At 40.1% G+C, this 19,506-nt stretch overlaps 1 protein-coding gene across 1 annotated transcript in view; it reads right to left on the bottom strand.

The window, feature by feature from the left end:
- Positions 1-5,521: 5,521 nt before the first annotated feature.
- FDX1 (ferredoxin 1) overlaps positions 5,522-19,506 on the bottom strand; it is a 30,665-nt gene continuing 16,680 nt past the window's right edge. Inside the window, exons 3-4 of the mRNA XM_032838323.1 lie at positions 10,498-10,627; positions 5,522-6,223 (exon numbers count right to left, since the gene is read on the bottom strand). Of these exons, the coding sequence (XP_032694214.1) occupies positions 6,109-6,223; positions 10,498-10,627 (245 nt within the window). The 3' untranslated portion in view covers positions 5,522-6,108. The remainder of the gene's footprint in view (positions 6,224-10,497; positions 10,628-19,506) is intronic.

Here is a 19,506-nt window from a genome sequence, read left to right as displayed (position 1 = left end):
GCCTTGTGGTAAGTTCTGTTATCCTGCTGCTTGGCATGTATTCTGGGCTTGAAAATGGGTATTTTGAGGTGTGCCCATGAACCACATCAAGATGAGGCTCTGACCCCCCAAGGACGGGGTTTCACAGGGGCTCCGGCAGAGCTCCAGGGCCGTGCATGATTCCCACACAAGTGCAACCAGCTGGTTGGCTGAGAGCTGGTCCAACAGTCAAATGAACATTTTCGTTGCTGGTAGAGTAAGAGAAAACCAGAAAAGTCCGCTTTCTAGGGCCACGCTCTCTTTGCCCTGCACAATGAAAAAGAAACCTCGGTACTCTAAAGGTCTGGTCATTGAGCACTACACCGTGCAGGACACACAAGCAGAAGCTGGGAGAGGTGGCCGTCAGGTCAAAGCATGCCCACCCCCCGCTGGGTACACGAGCACTTGATTTTCGGTTTCGTGATACTTGGTAGCAGTCTCACAAGAAATAATCACCTCGCCCTTCTGAAGAGTTCAACTGTCTGGCAAAAGTAACGAAGACTTAAAAACACTTGAAAGTTTGTCTCCTCATCATCCTGATAAGAACTATAACCTAAGACTTTAACCTTGGAAGCGGTCGATGGTATAGAACCTATCTATCTGCTTTGCTTTATTTAGTTTAGCGTCTCATTTAACATAATTATGCTTATTAATCCAAAACTCTAACCCCGGGATTTTCTCCTCTCAGGAGCCCCTGCTATTTTATCCCAGAAACCTTTTGGGGAAACAGTGGTGGGCAAGCCAGGAAACCTTTTTGTAGGAGAGTCATTAAAAAAATTCAACTAATATTGACTGACCACCTACTATGTGCCAGATATGCCTCAAGGCATTTGGAATATGACATGAATAAAAGAGACTGGATTTTAATAAGAGGGAGGAGCTGCCACTTTTGATTTTGTAATTCAAATCTGATCTTAGATCACTTGGTTGTACAGGACACAGCTCAAAACCAAGCAGCCAGAGGATGCTACTTCCCCATAGCAGAATTATGTTAAATGGAACCTTTATGGGATTATTAAAACTTTCTTCAAAGTGTTCTCTCTCATGCTGAAGAAATGGTTTCTCTCTCAAGCAAAATACAGCCAATGACCATACTTGGAAAAAGTCAGATTGGGCTACCAAGAAATATATAAAAAAAATTTTTTTCTGAGCTTGATTAATAAAATATATTAAATCTCAATTTAGTAGGAGACGGGTAAGCTGATCCTGGTAGAGTGCTATTCTCCCATTCAGAACAGGTTTCCATGAGGTAGTGTGTTTTGGAGTATTACAAGGAGTTGTGTGGTTTGAAAGAACTGATGTTGCTCTAAAAAGTAAACAATTTATATTTCCATTTTCAGCGACAGGTACTTTCCTTCTTTTACTTTTGTGAGAACTGCTCCTTATTTTTTCTTTCAATAAAAAGGCATTGAGTTATTTCCAGCCCACATTCATAGCTGTATTGTTATCTGCTTCCTTTTTGTAGTTATTACGGGCTAGAAATTTTCAACTTGTCGCTACTTCTCAAGGACCTAGCAATGGACTGTTTCTCTAATGTAAACGATTATAATAAAGCAACTTTCATTTGAGTGCATTCATCGGAGGGGTAGTTAGGCTTAAGATTACTCCCTGTATACATCTACTTTTAAAAAATAACTTCTAAATGGGTAAGTCAAAGAATAGAGCCCCAGTCTGCCATTCCTAGATAGTAAGAATTCCACCTTTGCTTCATTACCCACAGTCACGATTTTGTCAAGAAGTGATAATCAACAATCACAGTTTTACAGTTCTTTACACTAACACTTTATGTGACACTCCACACAGCGCTTTATAGTTAAAAATGTTTACACGCATCATCTTTTAATTTAAGTAACTACACAACATTGTCCAGTGGATCTCATTACACGGACGAGAGAGTAGTTCGGCTGAGGTACTGGGCGTAATTAGCTCTACTACCAGCTGCGTAACCAGAGGCTTGACTGCCTCAAGATGGCACACACGTGAGGGGACACAGACAGGCCTCAAGAGGTCTTGGTATTGTATAATTTTGTAATAAAGTTGTATCATACCCTATGAATTATAAAGGATTCTCATACAAATACACGGTGAGCATACATCAAAGATTTATTTAACTCATTAATGAGGGGACCAGCAGAATGACAAAGCTGGTTCAAAGAAGGACATGAGAAGCATACACACACGCACACACGCAGTGGGAAACAGTGCTGGAGGAGACTGCCCAGGCAGCCGGAGGACAGGATGAGACCCTACAAGGCAAGACACCGTAACTCTCAGTTACTTTTCTACCAAAAAACAAAACAAAACAAAACAAAAAAACCTTTGCAACTTAACAATCTTCTCTAAGGTACTTAACATCTAACTTCAGATGGGGCACCAGGGGGCTCAGTCGGTTAAGCATCTGACTCTTGATTTTGGCTCAGGTCATGATCTCAGAGCCCTTGGATCGCTCCCTCCTCCTCTCCCTCTCTGTTTGCCCCTCCCCCTGCTTGTGTGCACGTTGGCACTCTCTTTCTCTCTCAAACAAATAAACCTTTAAAAAAAAAAGTCTAACTTTAGAGGGACTGGGTCCTAGTCGCTACTAAGTACTAAGTCAAAGTTATCTTCCCTGGAGCCAGGGTCAGCAAACTTCTTCTGTATAAGGCCAGACAACAAATATTTTAGGTGTTATAAGTCATCTGTCTCTGTCATAACTGCTCAACTCAGCTACTATCAGATGAAAGCCCACGGCAGTAAGTAGGAGATGAGCTGGGCTGCACGCCAGTAAGGCTTAGTGACCTAAAGCAGGTGGTGGGCTGGATTTGACCTACAGGACATAGTCTGCTAATGCCCCTTTCTTAGAGCATCAGGTGATCCTTGGTGCCCAGTTAGACATCCTCCAAGTACCACTTTAAAGTGACCTGCAGTAGTAATCTTTTTGCTTTATTTTCAAGTTTTAGATAGGTTTTTTTAAACAGTCCCCAGGTCTTCAAACAATAAACCCCATGCTTTTCCCTCATGGCAAAGGAGAGCTACCTTGCTATCTCTCTGAGGCACACTCAGTCTTTGGAGTTCAGTCAAGAAACCAAGTAAGACTCTATTAAAGATAGGACATTAAAATAAAAATATTAAGAAGAATGTGTTTCTCAATTTTTCTCAGTCTTTGGTTTGCTTGGTTTGGGAAAACAGTCTGTGAACTAACTATCCCTTTTCACTGCCTTAAGGAATCCTCATTAGGACCAACGGAAAGCCTAACGCTGATGGGAAATCACTGAGGCTTTGCGAAATACATGATGGCAGACACTCCCCAGATGGAGAAGCGCCCATCTGGAGGCTTCGTCATGATGGTGTCATGTGACTCAAGGGGACGGAGACCATGTACCACCTACAGGATCTCAGCACTTGTATTTCAAGGACTACCTACCTGCAAGATCCAAGACCAGCAGAGACACCTGACTTCAGCCCACTCAAGAGCTTTTTCATTCAAGGTATGTTTAAAAAAGATGATGAGTTGAATAATCCTTCTTAATACAGTGGAAATTATCTGCTCTCTCGGGAAAACCAGTGTGTCCTGATTTCTGCTAAATTGGAGTGAAGAGCTCATATGGTCTCATCCGTAACAGGAGATTGCCACAGAGCAACACACTCCTTAGAAGACCAGGTTTTGTTTAACTCAAGTATTTATGATACACCTACTGTGGGACAAATACCACGATAGACACCGCAGTTACGAAGATGAACACAACCCAGTCCTTACTCTGAAAAAGCTTTGTCTTATCAGGGGGCAAATGTAGTAGTGCTGCATGTAATAAGGCTACCTAATGCCAAATGCAGGAAATGCTCTAACGGGCAGTCTGAGGCAGAGGCCTCGGGCAGATGAGGGAGGGTAAAGACTACTGGGTGAACCAAGCTGAGAGGTCATGGTTTCAGCGACGGCTCATAGACAGAGGGAAGCAGAAAGGCGTGAAGGCTCTGCTTAATTTTTTAACATCAAACCATGTCTAAAAATTAAATGACAAATCCTACATCGAGGTGGTAAGATGGGCAGATGAGAGTCAAAGGGAAAGAGGAATGAGGACAATGATTAGATGATTTCTTACTAAGTTTCTGCAGAAGTAACGCGTCTCACTACAGAGACCTTTCCCATCCACTTCCCTTCTCAATGGCCTCTGGTAGATTTAAATGGTCTTTTAACCCCCTGTTTCTCTTCTGTAATAACCACTCTGTGTCTGCAAGTGATCATGTCTTCCTCCTGCCAGCTGGTTTTCTAATTTTTAAGTTTCTAGAAACTTATAAACAAAAGAAAATATGATAAAAACAACTTGATATCATGTGATGTGCTGACACATTAAAGGAATCCTGTTGTTGCTTAACCAAGATCATATTTCCATTCTTAAATATTTCTCTAATAGGAAACAAAGTTTGTGTATAATGTTTGAATACCTTTGAACAGTTTACACTTAGAATAAAGTTTCATGTACTATTTTTAGAATGTGCATAAAACACATTATTTCTAGTTTTTATAGAGTGGTAAGTTAGCCTATAAATAAGAAATCCACCTAACAAATTCTGATCCAAAATGTGGTTTGCCACAAAACTTCAGGGAGTTTAGGAGCAGGAAAAGCAATTAAAAGAATTGTAAAACAAGAAGAAAAAGATGAGAAAACATATAATGAATCTAAGTTCCCCCGAAGAAAACAATTTTTTAAGCAAAATGTAATTATTCTGATAAATGCTAAATGACTAAGATAGAAACTACACAGATCACCATAATATTTAAATAGTCATCAAGAAAATAAGAAAGTTGTCCTTTAAGACAAAAACTAGACAATATTTTCAGTGAATGTTAGGCAAAAGGTTTTCAAAATTCTTCGAATCGTTCACTTGGAAAACTAATTCAGTAGCTCTGAATTACATATGTAATTACAGGTTGGTTTTATTTGTGAAAACCAAATACAATATTAAGTGTTAGCATGTAACCAACAATTATACATACTATTATGCCAAAGGAAGCTGCCTTTCTTGATGGCAAAATGCAGAGAAATGTTAACTAAAATTACACGGCATTGAAAGGGAACCCACCATTATTCTCTCTGATTTTAACCAACTGTCAGGAAGAAAACTATTGGGAGTTAGAGAAGAAAACCAATGAACCATCATAATAAAGAATACACAAGAATCTTTCAAAATGCAATGTAAGAGCAAAATCCAGCCCTTCTTGAAACGTTCAGAACACTTAGAAGGCCAGTCTTCTCGGGCAGTAACGTGCCAGAAGCTAACCAACCTCAAGGTAATGGTTACTGTGGTGTCTTTAAACCACGTCTGCAAGTTCTCTGACACCCTCTCTTCAAACGAGGGGCCAGACTCAGTGCCTCACTGCTCATGAGAAGAGAGGCAGAAGTGGTGCTGTGTGACTTCCAGAACTAGTCACGGACAGGATGCAGCTTCTGCCTGGCCCGTGAACAGCCCCGCAGGGTGCTGGCTCTCGGAAACCAGCCCCCAGCTGTGAGGAAGTCCAGACACTTTCACTGGATCACAATTCTGAAATCTTTATTGAGAGGCAGCGATAGTCTTTGAAATTAAGCGGTTTACTGAACGATTAGTTTTGTTCATTTAATTATTGCTGTTGATAAGATACTTCTAATTTCTCTAGTTTCAGTCTGAACACGAAACTTGTACTAAGAAGATACGAGTTCTAGTACGTATTTTCTCATTTGTCCTGTGGCTCTAGACAAGCCATTTTTGATCTCTGCCTTCACCCACATCTAAAAGGGAAAAATAATACCTTTTTTTAACCTAACTTACATGTAATTAGGAATAAGATTTAGGTGAAAATATCTTGCTAAAGTTGTTAGACAAACATAAGGTGAAATATGTAAGGTTTTATAATACTAAGTATTTTCTAATATTTGATTTGCTTTTTGTAAGTGAACCAAAATAACAGTTGCAAACTTTTAGAACTACAAAATGCAACAGTTATGTAAGGTCAATTAAAGTGGTAAAGCTAATCATAATAACAAACCCCTTCACCCATGTTCTCATGTAATTACATTAAGAAATAATAATTATAAAAAATAGGTAAAATTTTGTGAAAATATTCCAATTTTTTCTGGCTTAGGAGTTCTTGCCCGCATCCACGGCTTGTCTGGCATCAGCCACAGCATCAGGTACTCGAACTGTCATATTGTCCATAGCCTTTGTCAAACAGATTTGGCAGCCCAATCGAGATCTGCGTAAGAGGGAGAAGTTATGGTTTAGGATCAAGTGTGTTACTATTCATAAGGCAATGCAGCTGACAGGACATTTTCCTACCCAAAGCAGTGAGGGATTTACTTACCTTTTAAATCTCCACTACATCGAAAGACACACCCAACCCTTTCAAAACTAGAGGCTACACAGAAATGCAAGTGTGAGACGGAACACAAAGCACAGTGTGCGGAAGCATGTTCGTCTTCAGTCTCTAGCATCTCCTACAACTACTGTGTTTCGGTGAAAGGGCTGACAAGCAATGAAATCATCGGAAGGCACGACAACGGGGAAGAGAACAGAGGTTTGAGCAACGCCAAGAGAATGATTCATCAATTCCCCCCACCACCACTGTCCTCGAAACCATACGGACGATAAAAGAAAAGTACCATTTTTAAAACCTTTAAAACAAGAAATCTGAAATAAATACATAGACTTAAGTCATCAATTATCAGATGCATTTTTTGGCCACATTTTTAATATCTCTGAAATGGAGATGCGTCTTAAAATCAACAGCATCTTACAATCACAGCTGCACTGGGAGGCGGCAGTCCCATCAGAGCTGTGGGCTCAGTGACACCGTTTGATGGGCATCTTTTCAACTGAGTTGTGGAAAAGGTGTTCATACTACATGTGTGAACTTAACCAGCACTCAAAATAAGTCCAAAGAGACTATGAAAGTTAAGAAACATACATAGGAGGACATAAATTTGGCATTAGTAAGGCAAATATTTGTCACTGGAAGACTATAATTCCATTTTCCTTTTTTTTTTCTTCAGAATTACTACCAATTTTATTTGTATTTTACTTTTTTAAACAGTGACGTACAAATATATATCTAAGTAAGTATAAATAGCTCTTTTAATATGCACAAACTGTCAAGTGATAACTTTATACCAGTATTTTAATCAGCAATGTTTTTCTCTGTGAGGCACATAAAAACAATATATTAGTGATACAGTCAAACTGTCTACACTGTGATGGACTTCGGCATGCAGGTCTTGGTCTCATTCATGTATCCATCCAGCATTTCCTGAGCATCTAAAGGCACAGCGCTGAATGTCAGTGGGTGTGCAAGGAAGAGCACCTCACGTCCCTCACTGAACACGCTGACGTGCCGGGGGCCAGGGGCTGTAAGGAGGCAGCATCGGGTTAGAGCCGACCAGGCAGGGGTCCAGAATCCAGCACGGCACATGGCCCGTTTCCTAACCCTGCCAGACATTAGTCTCCTAACCTAATCCTAAAGATGAAGAATAAGCAGGGTCCTCACAGAACTGCTGTGGGACTCAACTACCAGCGACAGAATGAAAGAGTGAACTTTCAATCAAACAGAAGAGATGAGACACATTTACAGATAATTAACATGTGAGATCGTGACCGATGCCACAGAGAGAAAAAGCCAGAAGGTCTGAGAAGAAAGAAGAAAGCACTTACTTCTGGCCAGAAGAGATGGCACTTAGAATGGGCTTTAAAGGATGGGGAGGATGTAATACTTAATAAAAGATAAAGTCATTTGAGGCAAAGGTACAGGGATTCAAGGCATATTTGAGGCCATATGGGTTTGCAGCCTGGCTGGGCTGCTATGCAGGGAGGGTGATGGGCTAAAACAGCCACCAGGCCACAGATAGCTTTAAATACCAAGAGTTTAGGCTTTAAATAGTGAGCAATGAGGGACCACTGGGAAGTTTCTGAGCAAGGGATTAAGTTTAACCAGAGGAAATACTGACTTCTGATAGAAATAATCCTCTTCTGCCAATAATTCATATTTGCTGATTACAAATAGCCTTGACCGTACTCAATTATGGCTTGAGCTCTGTCTGCAGGGCAGAAAATGTGTCAAGCCAATTTAGACCAATTCGTCCGACTGTGGCGAGTCCTAGAGAGAGACTGCTGGTTATTCCCAGTGTTCACATACAGACGAGATAATGCCAGTCTCCAAGGCACTTTTAATTTAGTAAGCAAGACAGAGATGGAAATAGCTGTCAGTGAAAAGGGGCAGCTTACGGTAAGCGCAGTAAAAGGACAGGAAGTGTGGTATGGGGACCCAGGGATGGTGGCTCCATGAAGACAAGGCAGTGGTGCCTGCAACTGTTTTCTCCCCTCTCTCCTCTACCTTCTTGCTCTAGGTCTATCCAGTGGACAAAATGTCTATACCTCCAGACCAGGAGACCAACCGCAAAGTGGCCTTGATTTCACCCTAAATTCCACAAAATTCTGACACTGCACAAACCTTGACGGTATGTTCTCCAGTCCCCTTTGCCATATATACGTGACAGTGGAAATACACTAGAGGGTGTGTTTACTTTACTCCTAAGGGTTGGTTTTCAGTTCAAAGAAGTATAAGATCAACAACTTTGGGGCCCAATATAACCGATGCAAATCAAGGCTCTGTCATTCTCTAGATGTGCGTGCAGCCTTAAGCAAATCTTGTAATTACACCTTATTTTCCTGCCTATGAAATGGTGATGATACTGCCTAACCCTGGAGGTCAGAAAAATCATTGTCAGGTACCTAGGCATAATAGTAAGTATCCAGCACATAAATTGATATTTTTACGATTACAATGCTAAAAACTATTTAATGACTGCTTTCTCCAACAAACACTGTTCTAAGAGCATCACACAACAACCCAGCGTGGCAGGTACGATTATCATCCTCATCTTCCAACTACAGACACTGAGGCCTCTGTGTCCATTACCCCTGGAAATCGGTGGCACCAAGCAATGACTATCACCAAATACGGACCCACAGGTAATTCCTGAATTTCTCTATTGACCATTAATTCCACAACTAGTTGGGTGATGCCATATGGTGAATCAGGCCCTGGAGATACAGGAAAAATGCGACCGGTAACCATTACAATAAGTGCTCTATGAGCCCATGTATCACCAATCCAGCAGTAATCACAGTGAAGAAGACTCTATAATAAACATTAAAACAATGGTGTTTTATCTTAAGAAATAAAGACATTTACACAGCACTTAACTTTAAAATACATACAGGAACCGAAAGAATTTCCTTGTTTGTTTTGGAACTATGTGGTACCCCAGAAATCGTTTACATGTGGTCACTGGCTGTGAGCAAAATTATTTTCATTCCAGATGTGCCCCAGTGTCTTATAACTGCTATCTGTGACAAGCATTGTTCTCTTTCCCCACAACAGTCACTGTGTGCCTTCTGTGCGCTACTCCCCAGCAAAAACAGGGGTCGACAGAGAAGATGGCACCTAAAGATGTGAAGGGGGATGGGGACGGGGCAGCTACCGTACACTTTGCTCTGAAGAGACCCTGTCTTCCCAGCTTCTCCTGCTGGGGATCAGTCTCACTGCCACCAGCAGGAAAATGAACCACCAAAGGGAATAAATGGATTCGTCACCTCTAAATAAATACCAATGACCTAAACATTTTTGTAAGGATTAAATAATATGGTTGACATTAAGGATTTAACAAAATTATGGTTATATAATATATACAATTTATGGCTATTATTATTACTATTATTTTTAATTTCTTAAACAGTGATTTTTCATGAGGATCACCAAATTATAGTTAAAACCAAAGGCAACCTTAATTCAGTAATCCCTTATGATCTTGCCCCCCTGAAACAATAACGTAACTAGCTACCTCCTCTAACTCCAACTGAAAGACTAGGTAATTTTTAAAAATCAAGTATCACTCAATATCACTTATTACTATAAATCTGACTACTTTAAAGAGGAATTCTACCTATTGTTAATATCAAGAACAAGCTCTAATTAAATCTAAGTGTATTAAGATACACTTAGAAACAGAACTATTCTTTTTAATATAGTTACCATTATATATTGTTTCTTTAAAACTTCTGTTCTTTCAAGTAGGTTAAACTTCCCATGATAATTTCATCCAATTATCAAATCTGTCCTTCAAGAACACCATAAAAATCATTAAATTGAATCCCAACTCATTAAATTGTGATAAATATTAATCCCTGGCATAAAAATAGATGAAAGAAGATTTATTAGGATCTAGAACTTATACCTCCTATACCTTGAATGGATTTTTTTTTTTTTACTTTAGCAGAACAGAAAGTTTCATAAAGGCGAAAATTATAAGAGTGAGAACAAAAAGAAATATTTGATATTCAGAGTTTGTGACCATTATCTATCTGTGTCAGGAGATTACCATTATATGTGTGGGTCTGGTCTCAGATAGATACACACTACTAAAAACTTTAACTTCCCAGATTATTAGTATGGCTGAAGTAGTCCTAAACTCTTACCTATCTGTTAGTCCATAGGCCAGATCGAGCATGTCATTTTCCTCATCCGTGACTGCTTCTAGCTTCTCAAATATGTGCTCTTCAAAGATGAGGTGACAGGTGGAGCAAGCCAGGGTTCCCTCACATGCACCTAAGAAAGCAACAGACATTGAACACACTCCCCTACATTACACACAATTCAGATCTAGCTTGAACTGATTACATCTAAATTTTAGAATCAGCATTAGCATACAGAAATATAGGGCCTTATTTCTGAATAATAATGAGATTTAGAGACAACCCTCCCCCTTTCCCATCCCCTCCGTCCCAAGTGCACACACATACAATTTGAAATCTTTCACATACGCTTTCAAAAAGGCTCTGAGCTAAGTGCTGTGAAGGGAAACACAAAAATCCACAATCCTAATATCAAAGAGCTTACAAATTAATAAACTCAGGCATACACACATACAACGTGTGCATTTTTAAATTTACATAGTAATTTATATAATAGCTATCGAAGTTATTTACCTTTATTCTGGAGAGCTTAACACAAATTTATGAAGCCTTATGCTATATGAGAGGAATGAGAAAGCAAGTAAACCCACGTCTAAATCAAATTAAATATTCCTCCCTCTCGATCGCTCTTTAAAACCAAGAAAGAATCAAATAAGTCATTTTAAGAATTATGTTGGTTTTAAAATAATAAGACTATTTCTCCCATCCTGTTTTTTTTTAAGTTAGGAATTTGACAGTTAGTTTCTGAGTGCCTCTTACATGCCAGGCACTGTGAAAAGGGAACTGAAAAGTCACACAATCCCAGGAAACCACGACTGGCTCTGCTCCGCAGCATCCCTGTCCCACGGGTTCCCTAGCATCTGCGGGAAAGCCTCCCAGCAAAGCTATGCCGCGTAAGCCCGTCTGTCACGCGGTAACTTCTGCCGCTGACCCAGGTCAAGCACACACAGTCCCAGCCTTCTTTTCTCTCCTCAGCTATGTTGAGGCATAACTGACCAAACTGTAAGCTACGGAAGTGTGCATCGCGTGATCAGCTCCAAGTACACAACGTGGAAGGATCCCGCCCCCCGACCTAATTCATTAATACACCCATCTCCTGATATATTTATCACTTTTTTTTTTTTTTTGGTGAGAACAGTTCAGTTCTATGATCTTAGCAAATGTCAGTTCTATGACACATTATACACCAGTTACAGTCACCACGTTACATGTGAAACCCTCACACCTTATTCACATACAGCTGCAAGTCTGTGTCCCTTCACCAACCTCTCCCTACTTCCCCAACTCCTGGCACCCACTTTTCTACTCTCTGTGAGAATTTCATGAACAGTTTATTTAGTCAATCTTTCTGCTAAACAATAGCTTTCCATATATTCGAGACTGCTCTTCCCTCTCCAAGCTTAGCACCCTTAGCTACTTGAAGTTTGTCGCACACGCTAACAGCTCTAAATCCCGTCCCCGGTCTGGCCGAGCTTATCTTCCAAGAACGGGGAGTCCAAAGGAGGATCTGATGAAACGGAACCATGCAGAAGCAAGTTCTGGTTAAAATCCACTTGAAAATGTTATTCTTGCTTGTTTTTTAAATAATTTTAAAGCCTTTACACAACCGTAAAGATTATAGGGTCTTGGGAGTAACTTCGGTTTGATTTAGATTCTCTTTGGTCAATAAACAATCCATAAAACATATAACTATTATCCGTAATGAGTAACCTGCTTTATTTTCCCTGAATGACTTAATAATTTTAACAAGAGTTGTTCCCTCATAATTTAAACATTTGTCATTCACACTTTATTATCAAAAAAAAAATCAAGGAGGAAATGAGAGACTTTCTTAAATGTTCATTTCTACTAAATCTGATTTAAAGCAGTAACAGGACTGAGTAGAAGGAGACCACACAATGAAGCCCGGGAGTCCCAGGCGGGCTCTGGAGCCAGGCTCTCAGGCTTCCATCCCCGCATTACCTCAGTTCCCTCAGGAGTGACCTTACCAGCCTCACATGGCAGTTGCAAGAATTACATGTGAGTGTTTACTTAATATATGTCCTTGCAACCATGACATACAGGTAATAAGCCCAATACAAGTGTATTGTTACTGTTATTATTATTAATCTTGTATTAATATTGTTATGTATTAATACCATTATGGAAGTTAAAAGGAATCTTAAATAATTCAAATTTCTCTTTAAATACAATAGAAATTAAACCCAAGAAGTTAAATGAATAGACTAAAGATCATATTTCTAGTTAGAGATGAGTCACGGCTTCAAGTAAGTTTCCCAATGTTGAAGATAACTAGTTCCTGTGACTCCATAAGCTAAGTCACCTTACTTAAATACTAAGTATACATAATCTAATAAACATACACACAGGGGTGCCTGGGTGGCTTAGTCAGCTGGGCATCCAACTCTTGGTTTCAGCTCAGGTCAGGATCTCAGGGTTGTGGGATCAAGCCCCACACTGGGCTCCACGCTCTGCATGGAGTCTGCTTGAGTTTCTCTTTCCCTCTGCCCCTCCTCTCCACATGCGCGTGCGCGCTCTCTCTCTCTCCCTCAATATAAACACACACACACACACACACACACACACACACACACATACACATTGGTTATTTGAGCAAGTAGTTGACTTTTCTATTTTTGTGTAAATTTGGAACATTTCATACAAAATGTAAATGGATATATTTTACTTAAATGGGGGCAGGATAGGTATAGATAGATCTTTATCTATATCTGTATCTCAAGTTCAAAAGCACAATCTGTAAAAGAAAAAAACATATATGTTGAAGTTCATTAAAATTAAAAACTTGTATTCTGCTGATGACATGGTCAAGAGAGTGAAAAGACAAGCTACAGAGTGGGATACATGTCCAATAAAGGACTAGGATCCCTAATATGTAAGGAACTCTCAAAACTCATGCTAGAAGAAAAAGCCAACAACCCAATTAAAAAATAGGTAATAGATATGAACAGATAACTTCACCAAAGAGAATATAGAGATGACAAATAAGCACATAAAAATATATTCAAGGGCAGTTGGACTTGAACGTGTACATATGCACAACTCTGGGCCATTCAGAGCTTTCTTCTAGTAGTACAAGAGAAAAATGAGGCCATTCTCCCAGATGACTTTGGAAAAAATGATGGCGATCCCTCCCCTGAAAAAATCCCCAGATATTCAACATCTTTAATTTTTGGAGAAAATGCTGGTGAAAACCACAACACAATACCACGATATGCGTACTAGAAACAAACTGTGCTACGGCCACACAACGGGATGCTTGTCAGCAGTAAGCAGGAATGAATTATGGGCACGAGACCACTTGGATGAATCTCGGGCATTATACTGAGTGAGAGAAGCCAGTCTCAGAGGTTACGTACTGTAAGTTTATATTTAGACAACATTCTGAAAAGACTAAACTACAGGATGGAGACCGCACCAGTGGTTACCAAGGGTTAGGGATGGGTGAGGGTGTGACCCCAAAGGAGCAGCCCAAAGGAATTTTTAGGGTGATGAAACTGTTCTGTATTGTGATTGTGGTGGTGGTTACACAAACTTATACTGTGTTAAAATTCATACAGGTATATCCCAAAAAGGCAAAAGTCAGGTGCTTACTAGTTGGGGGACTACCTTTAACTACAAGACCAAGAACCTACTAAATTGGAAGAAAGAGCCATCATGAAATATATTTTTTACAAGCTGAGAAAAGAACAAAAGAAAGGAGTAACTTTTCTGAAATAGCCTCTCGTTGTTCTCACAGTTCTAGGCTCTTTTTAAAAAGATGTATATTTTCCTCCGAAGTACTTTTTTCAGAGACACATCTTCACTAGTTTCTGTAAGTCTTCCTGTTTTTTTTAAATAGGACAGATTTAAAAAAAAAAAAAAAAAACTCAGATTGTCTTATTATCTTGGGGGTCTTATAGGATTGTTTCTTCTAATTGTGATTCATGAGGTCTTATGAATTGTAGATGCAGATTTTTTTTTTCAAAAGTGACACTTAGGGCGCCTGGGTGGCTCAGTTGGTTAAGCGACTGCCTTCAGCTCAGGTCATGATCCTGGAGTCCTGGGATCGAGTCCCGCATCAGGCTACCAGCTCCACAGGGAGTCTGCTTCTCCCTCTGACCTTCTCCTCGCTCATGCTCTCTCTCACTGTCTCTCTCTCTCTCTCTCTCTCAAATAAATAAATAAAATACTCTTAAAAAAAAAGTGACACTTAGAGCACAATATGACCGTTCTGTTCAGTACAATGTTAGCCATCTTAAACAGGCTGAGTTGGTTTCATTCTGCGTCTAAGAGTGTCTGTTATATTTGATTTCTTCCCAGTCCAGGGAATAAGAAAAGCACACCTGCTGACAGACAAAGTTTGGAAGGGACTGTAAAATATGGGGTGATCACGAATGTAGTGCATTGACGTAAAGAGTAAATACGGGACTAGAATGTGTAATAGGAACTTAGCTTGCAGGAACCAAAAGTTTAATCTTCTGCATATACTCAACGTTTGTCAAATGCTTGTTAGAATCCTCTTCAGCTCTGAGTTTGGCAACTTAAGCAAGATGTGGAAACAATTGGCAAGTTTCCCGAGAGGGCAATGAAAATAATACTAGAGAATGAAAATAAAATCTTTAAGAGAAGGTTAAAAGAATTCAAGTTTCCTAGGGAAAAGAGTTGAAAGTGTATGAAGAGCTGGAACATGGCTCGTGACTCTTCGTTTCATTTGACCAGGTGGTGCAAAAAGGAATTCCCAATTTTTCCAGAGGGATTTACCAGGTATATGAACTTTTCTCTCCTTACCAAGATGACTGAGACCATATTGTACGCACCCTCCTCTTTCCTGGGCTTTTCTCACATTGCACCTTTCTGGTGCTCTCTCTACCATTTGAAACATTCTTATTTTGACTCCCTTTCTAGGATGGGATCTCTCCTTGGCTCTCTCTACTTTCTTCCATCTTCTTACCCTCCCCCTGGTGAAATCCCATGGTTTCTGCTTCTGTCGTACTCATCTCAAATCCATCCTTTACACAGCCACCAGTGAGATCGGTCCAAAATAAGACATGCTGAATCACCTTCCTGCTCAAAATCCTTTAGCAGCTTCCCGTAACCCACTGCAGAGGTTCGCAACCACCATCTCTCCAGGGGCTGGACGTGGGAGAGGACAGGTAGACAGACAGGTGTCCAGAGCCCCTTCGCCACTCTCATCTCTGTGGCAGCCTATCATGAAAGACGGTTGGTTACCTGAGCATGTGAGTTACCCACCGGTGTGTTTTCTTCCTGCCACTCCCCCTGCTTATGCTCTCTCTCTCTGTCAAATAAATAAAATCTTTAAAAAAAAGAAAGAAAAGAACATCCTCTCTTCATTAATTGCTTTCATACCTTGGCCATAGCTACAAAGTGGAAACAATCCAAACATCCCTCAAGGGATAAAAGTGTAAACAAAAAGTAGAACATCCATAAAATGGAATATGAGTATTATTTGGCCCTAAAAAGGAATGAAGTACTGATACATGCTACCACAGAGATGAACCTTAAAAATAGGATACTAATCAGAAAAAGTCAGTTACAAAAGACAACTTCTGATTCCATTTACATGGAGTATCCAGGAGAGGGAAATCTATAGATAGAAAAAGATGTGATTGTTTAAGGGACAGGAAATGGGGGGTTGGGGAGTCATAGCTAAAGGGTATAGAATTTCCATTTGGAATAATGAAAATGTTTTAAAATTAACGTGGTGAGGGACTGAGCGCAACAAAATGGACAACAAAGATGGGCCTCGGTCACACCCCACCCTCCACAACAACAACTTGGCACCATCCACAAAGTGCCTCTGTGGGAGCTGTGGGATCTGGGTGGGGCTGACACTCCAGTGCAACCCGAGGATGAGGAGCCGTTTTGAGAAGATGCTGCCAAACAGGCCCACTTCCCGCGCCTCATCCAGCGTGCTGAGTTTGAGCTGAACGCTAGAGGGCAGCAAGTGGCAAGGACATCAGCAGTCAGGGCTCGGAATATATCAGAGGGATGTGACTCTTACTAACCATGACATGTGCTCTAGCAGGAGGCCCACTGAGCACTGGGGATGCCTCACCCCCAGATCTACCCAGCCCATGCACAGATACCTCAAGCAGTCCACACGTCTCACCCACCATCTTCCTTCTGACCCTGTGGCCAACTCCCCAAGCACACTCCCAAGGGCATCAAGAGTGAGCTTGTGTAGACGACCAGGAAGCATGTGCATGAAGCCAGCCTGCATCTGCGGGCCTGGGACAGGCCGCCCTTGGAAAAGGGAAGTTGTGAGCACACAAGCTGGCTCTGCAGAATCCAGAGAAGGCACAGAAGTTTAAGACTGTGCCACAGGAGGAAGCAAGCATGCAGGTAAATCCACCGAAGGCCCCCCAAAGCCTCAGAATCCCTAGCAGGGCTGACAAAAATTTCCCTCCCAAAGTCGGTCCATGAAGACTAGAGGAGGTGACTGCCACTGCAGATGTGAAGACACCACCATGAGACTTTGAGGAACATGAAAAATCAAGGAAACATGATGCCACCAAGAGAACACAATAATCTTCAAGTAACTGACCCCAAAGACAAGAACATCTGCTATTTACCTGATAAAGAATTCCTAATAACTGTTTCAAGGAAATTAAATGAGCTACAAAGAAACATAGAAAGACCATCAATGAAATTGGGAAAATGATACATGAACATGGTTAAGTATAACAAAGAGCCAGAAATCATAAAAGAGAACCAAACAGGAATTCTGGAGCTGAAGAGCACCGTGAAAGAAATGGAAAACGTGACAGAGACCGTCCACGACACAATGGCCCAGGCAGAAGAAAGACCGCAGATTAGAAGATAGGACCTTTGAAATTATCCAGTCAGAGGGAAAAAAGAAAAAAAGAATGGAAATGAGTAAGAAAGCCTATGTGATCTGCTGGTGTTTTAACCATCAAAACAAACAATCCACAAATTCCTGGAGTCCCCAATGGAGAAGAGAGGGAAAAGATGGCAAAAAGCTTATTTTAAGAAGTAATGGCTGAGAAACTTCCAAAATTTGGTGGAGTTGGACATGCAACTTCATGAAGCTCATAGGTCCCCAAACAAACTCAACTTGAACAGATCTTTTTCAAGAAACAATATAATAAAACTGCCAAAAATCAAAGACAAAGAAGGAATCTTAATAGCAGCAAGAGAAAAGGTTGTAATTTACAAGAAAATCCCCATAAGGCTATCAGTGGATTTCTCAGCAGAAACAGTAGAGGTGGGGTGCCTGTGGCTCAGTCAGTTGAGTATCTGCCTTTAGCTCAAGTCATGATTCCAGGGTCCTGGGATGGAGCCCCATGTTGGGATCTCTGCTCAGTGGGGAGCCTACTTCTCCTGCTCCCTCTCCCTCTCCTGCCATTCTGCCTGCTTGTGTGCACTCCCTTTCTCTGTGTCAAATAAATGGATAAAATCTTAAAAAAAAAAAAAGAAAGAAAGAAAGAAACCATAGAGGCCAGGAGACACCAAGATGACATATACAACATGCTGACAGGAAAAACTCCAACCAAAATACTCTGACAAAGTTGTCCTTCAGAAATGAAAGAAAGACAAAGACTTTCCCAAAAAAGTGCTCTCTCCAAAATAAATTTTTAAAAATAATGATAATAAAATACACTTAGGTGAACAAACATTTCAAATAAAACTTTTTACATTACTATGTCCACCTTTCAAATAATCAAAAATATGATATATAAAAAATATATATAAATATACATAAAATATGATTATCATAGATGATAATCAGACTTAGGGACACATTATAGCCACACTGTTATTAGCCCCTGGCGCCAGCACTTTATCGGTCATTCTTGCCTGGTTATATAACAATTTTCATGAACTTCAAGGTATGCACACTTCAGTGCTGCTTTTATTTTGGTGGCACTCTGGCTACTGATTAAGAGTTCTCCTAAATTAATAGTAACACGTATCATGACAGATTTTTGGCTTCTGCCATAGCTTTTTGTCACATCTAAATTCTATTCCAAAATAATTTTCAGATGCATTTTTCAGCACTAGCACTTAATGAATGCTTGGCTGAAACCGTTATAGGCTTTAAAAAATATTAAATTATAACCAGAATTTAAAACATCACTACTACAGTCAACAAAACCACACCAACATTCTGATTTCTATAAACAGCAGTCTACATGATAGTGACTGAGGATGGCATCACTTTAGCTACAATAACAAATGTAAAATTTACAGTTGACATAGCCTAGCTCCTGGAAACTATGGCATTCTTGACAAACTTTCGGTTTTCACAGTAATTCTGATTTTACTAGAGTAAGACCCTTAACACCGTTAATCTACAAAATTTCAAGTTCACATAATTTCAAAATTACCTTAAGAATAAGTAAGTATGGCTATTGGCTAATCTCAAGATTGGTAATAAATAAAATTTCTCCAGACGGAATTTGGGTTTTGTTTGGTTTTAAGCGGGGGGTGTGGGGGGTATGGAGAGAATCTTAAGCAGGCTCCAGGCCCAGCGTGAAGCCCAACACAGGGCTCAATCCCACAATCCTGAGAACATGACCTGAGCTGAAACGAAGAGTCAGATACTTAACTGACTGGGTCACCCAGGTGCCCCTGGCTTGGTTTTTTATTTCTTTTAACAAAATTCTTGCCATAATATTAACTCCCAGAAAAAAGAAATCTACAGACTATTGTTCCTTTTTTTTCATGTAATTTGTGTGTTTGCCAATAGGAAAGAGATCATTTTGCATACATGTGCGCACATGTGTATCTTACATTAAGACTATTTGGTGGAGAGATGATGCTAACAAGAAAGATTGCTGCTCAACCTAATCCCTTTCCCCCCAAATTTCCTGAGGATAACTGTACTATTATATATTAAAAATATGATATTATATATTATATTAAAAACATATATATAATATATAGTATTATATTAAAATAAAAATATGTAAGTATAAAATCTAATTTTCCAGAGTAAAGTTTGATCTGGCATAGCCAGTAATGCAGTAT

The sequence above is a fragment of the Lontra canadensis genome, unplaced genomic scaffold (genome assembly GCF_010015895.1).
Source record: "Lontra canadensis isolate GAN:19392208 unplaced genomic scaffold, GSC_riverotter_1.0 scaffold104, whole genome shotgun sequence".
Taxonomy (NCBI): Eukaryota; Metazoa; Chordata; class Mammalia; order Carnivora; family Mustelidae; genus Lontra; species Lontra canadensis.
The sequence above is the reverse complement of the archived record's forward strand: the minus strand, read 5'-3'. Positions and strand labels throughout refer to the sequence as shown.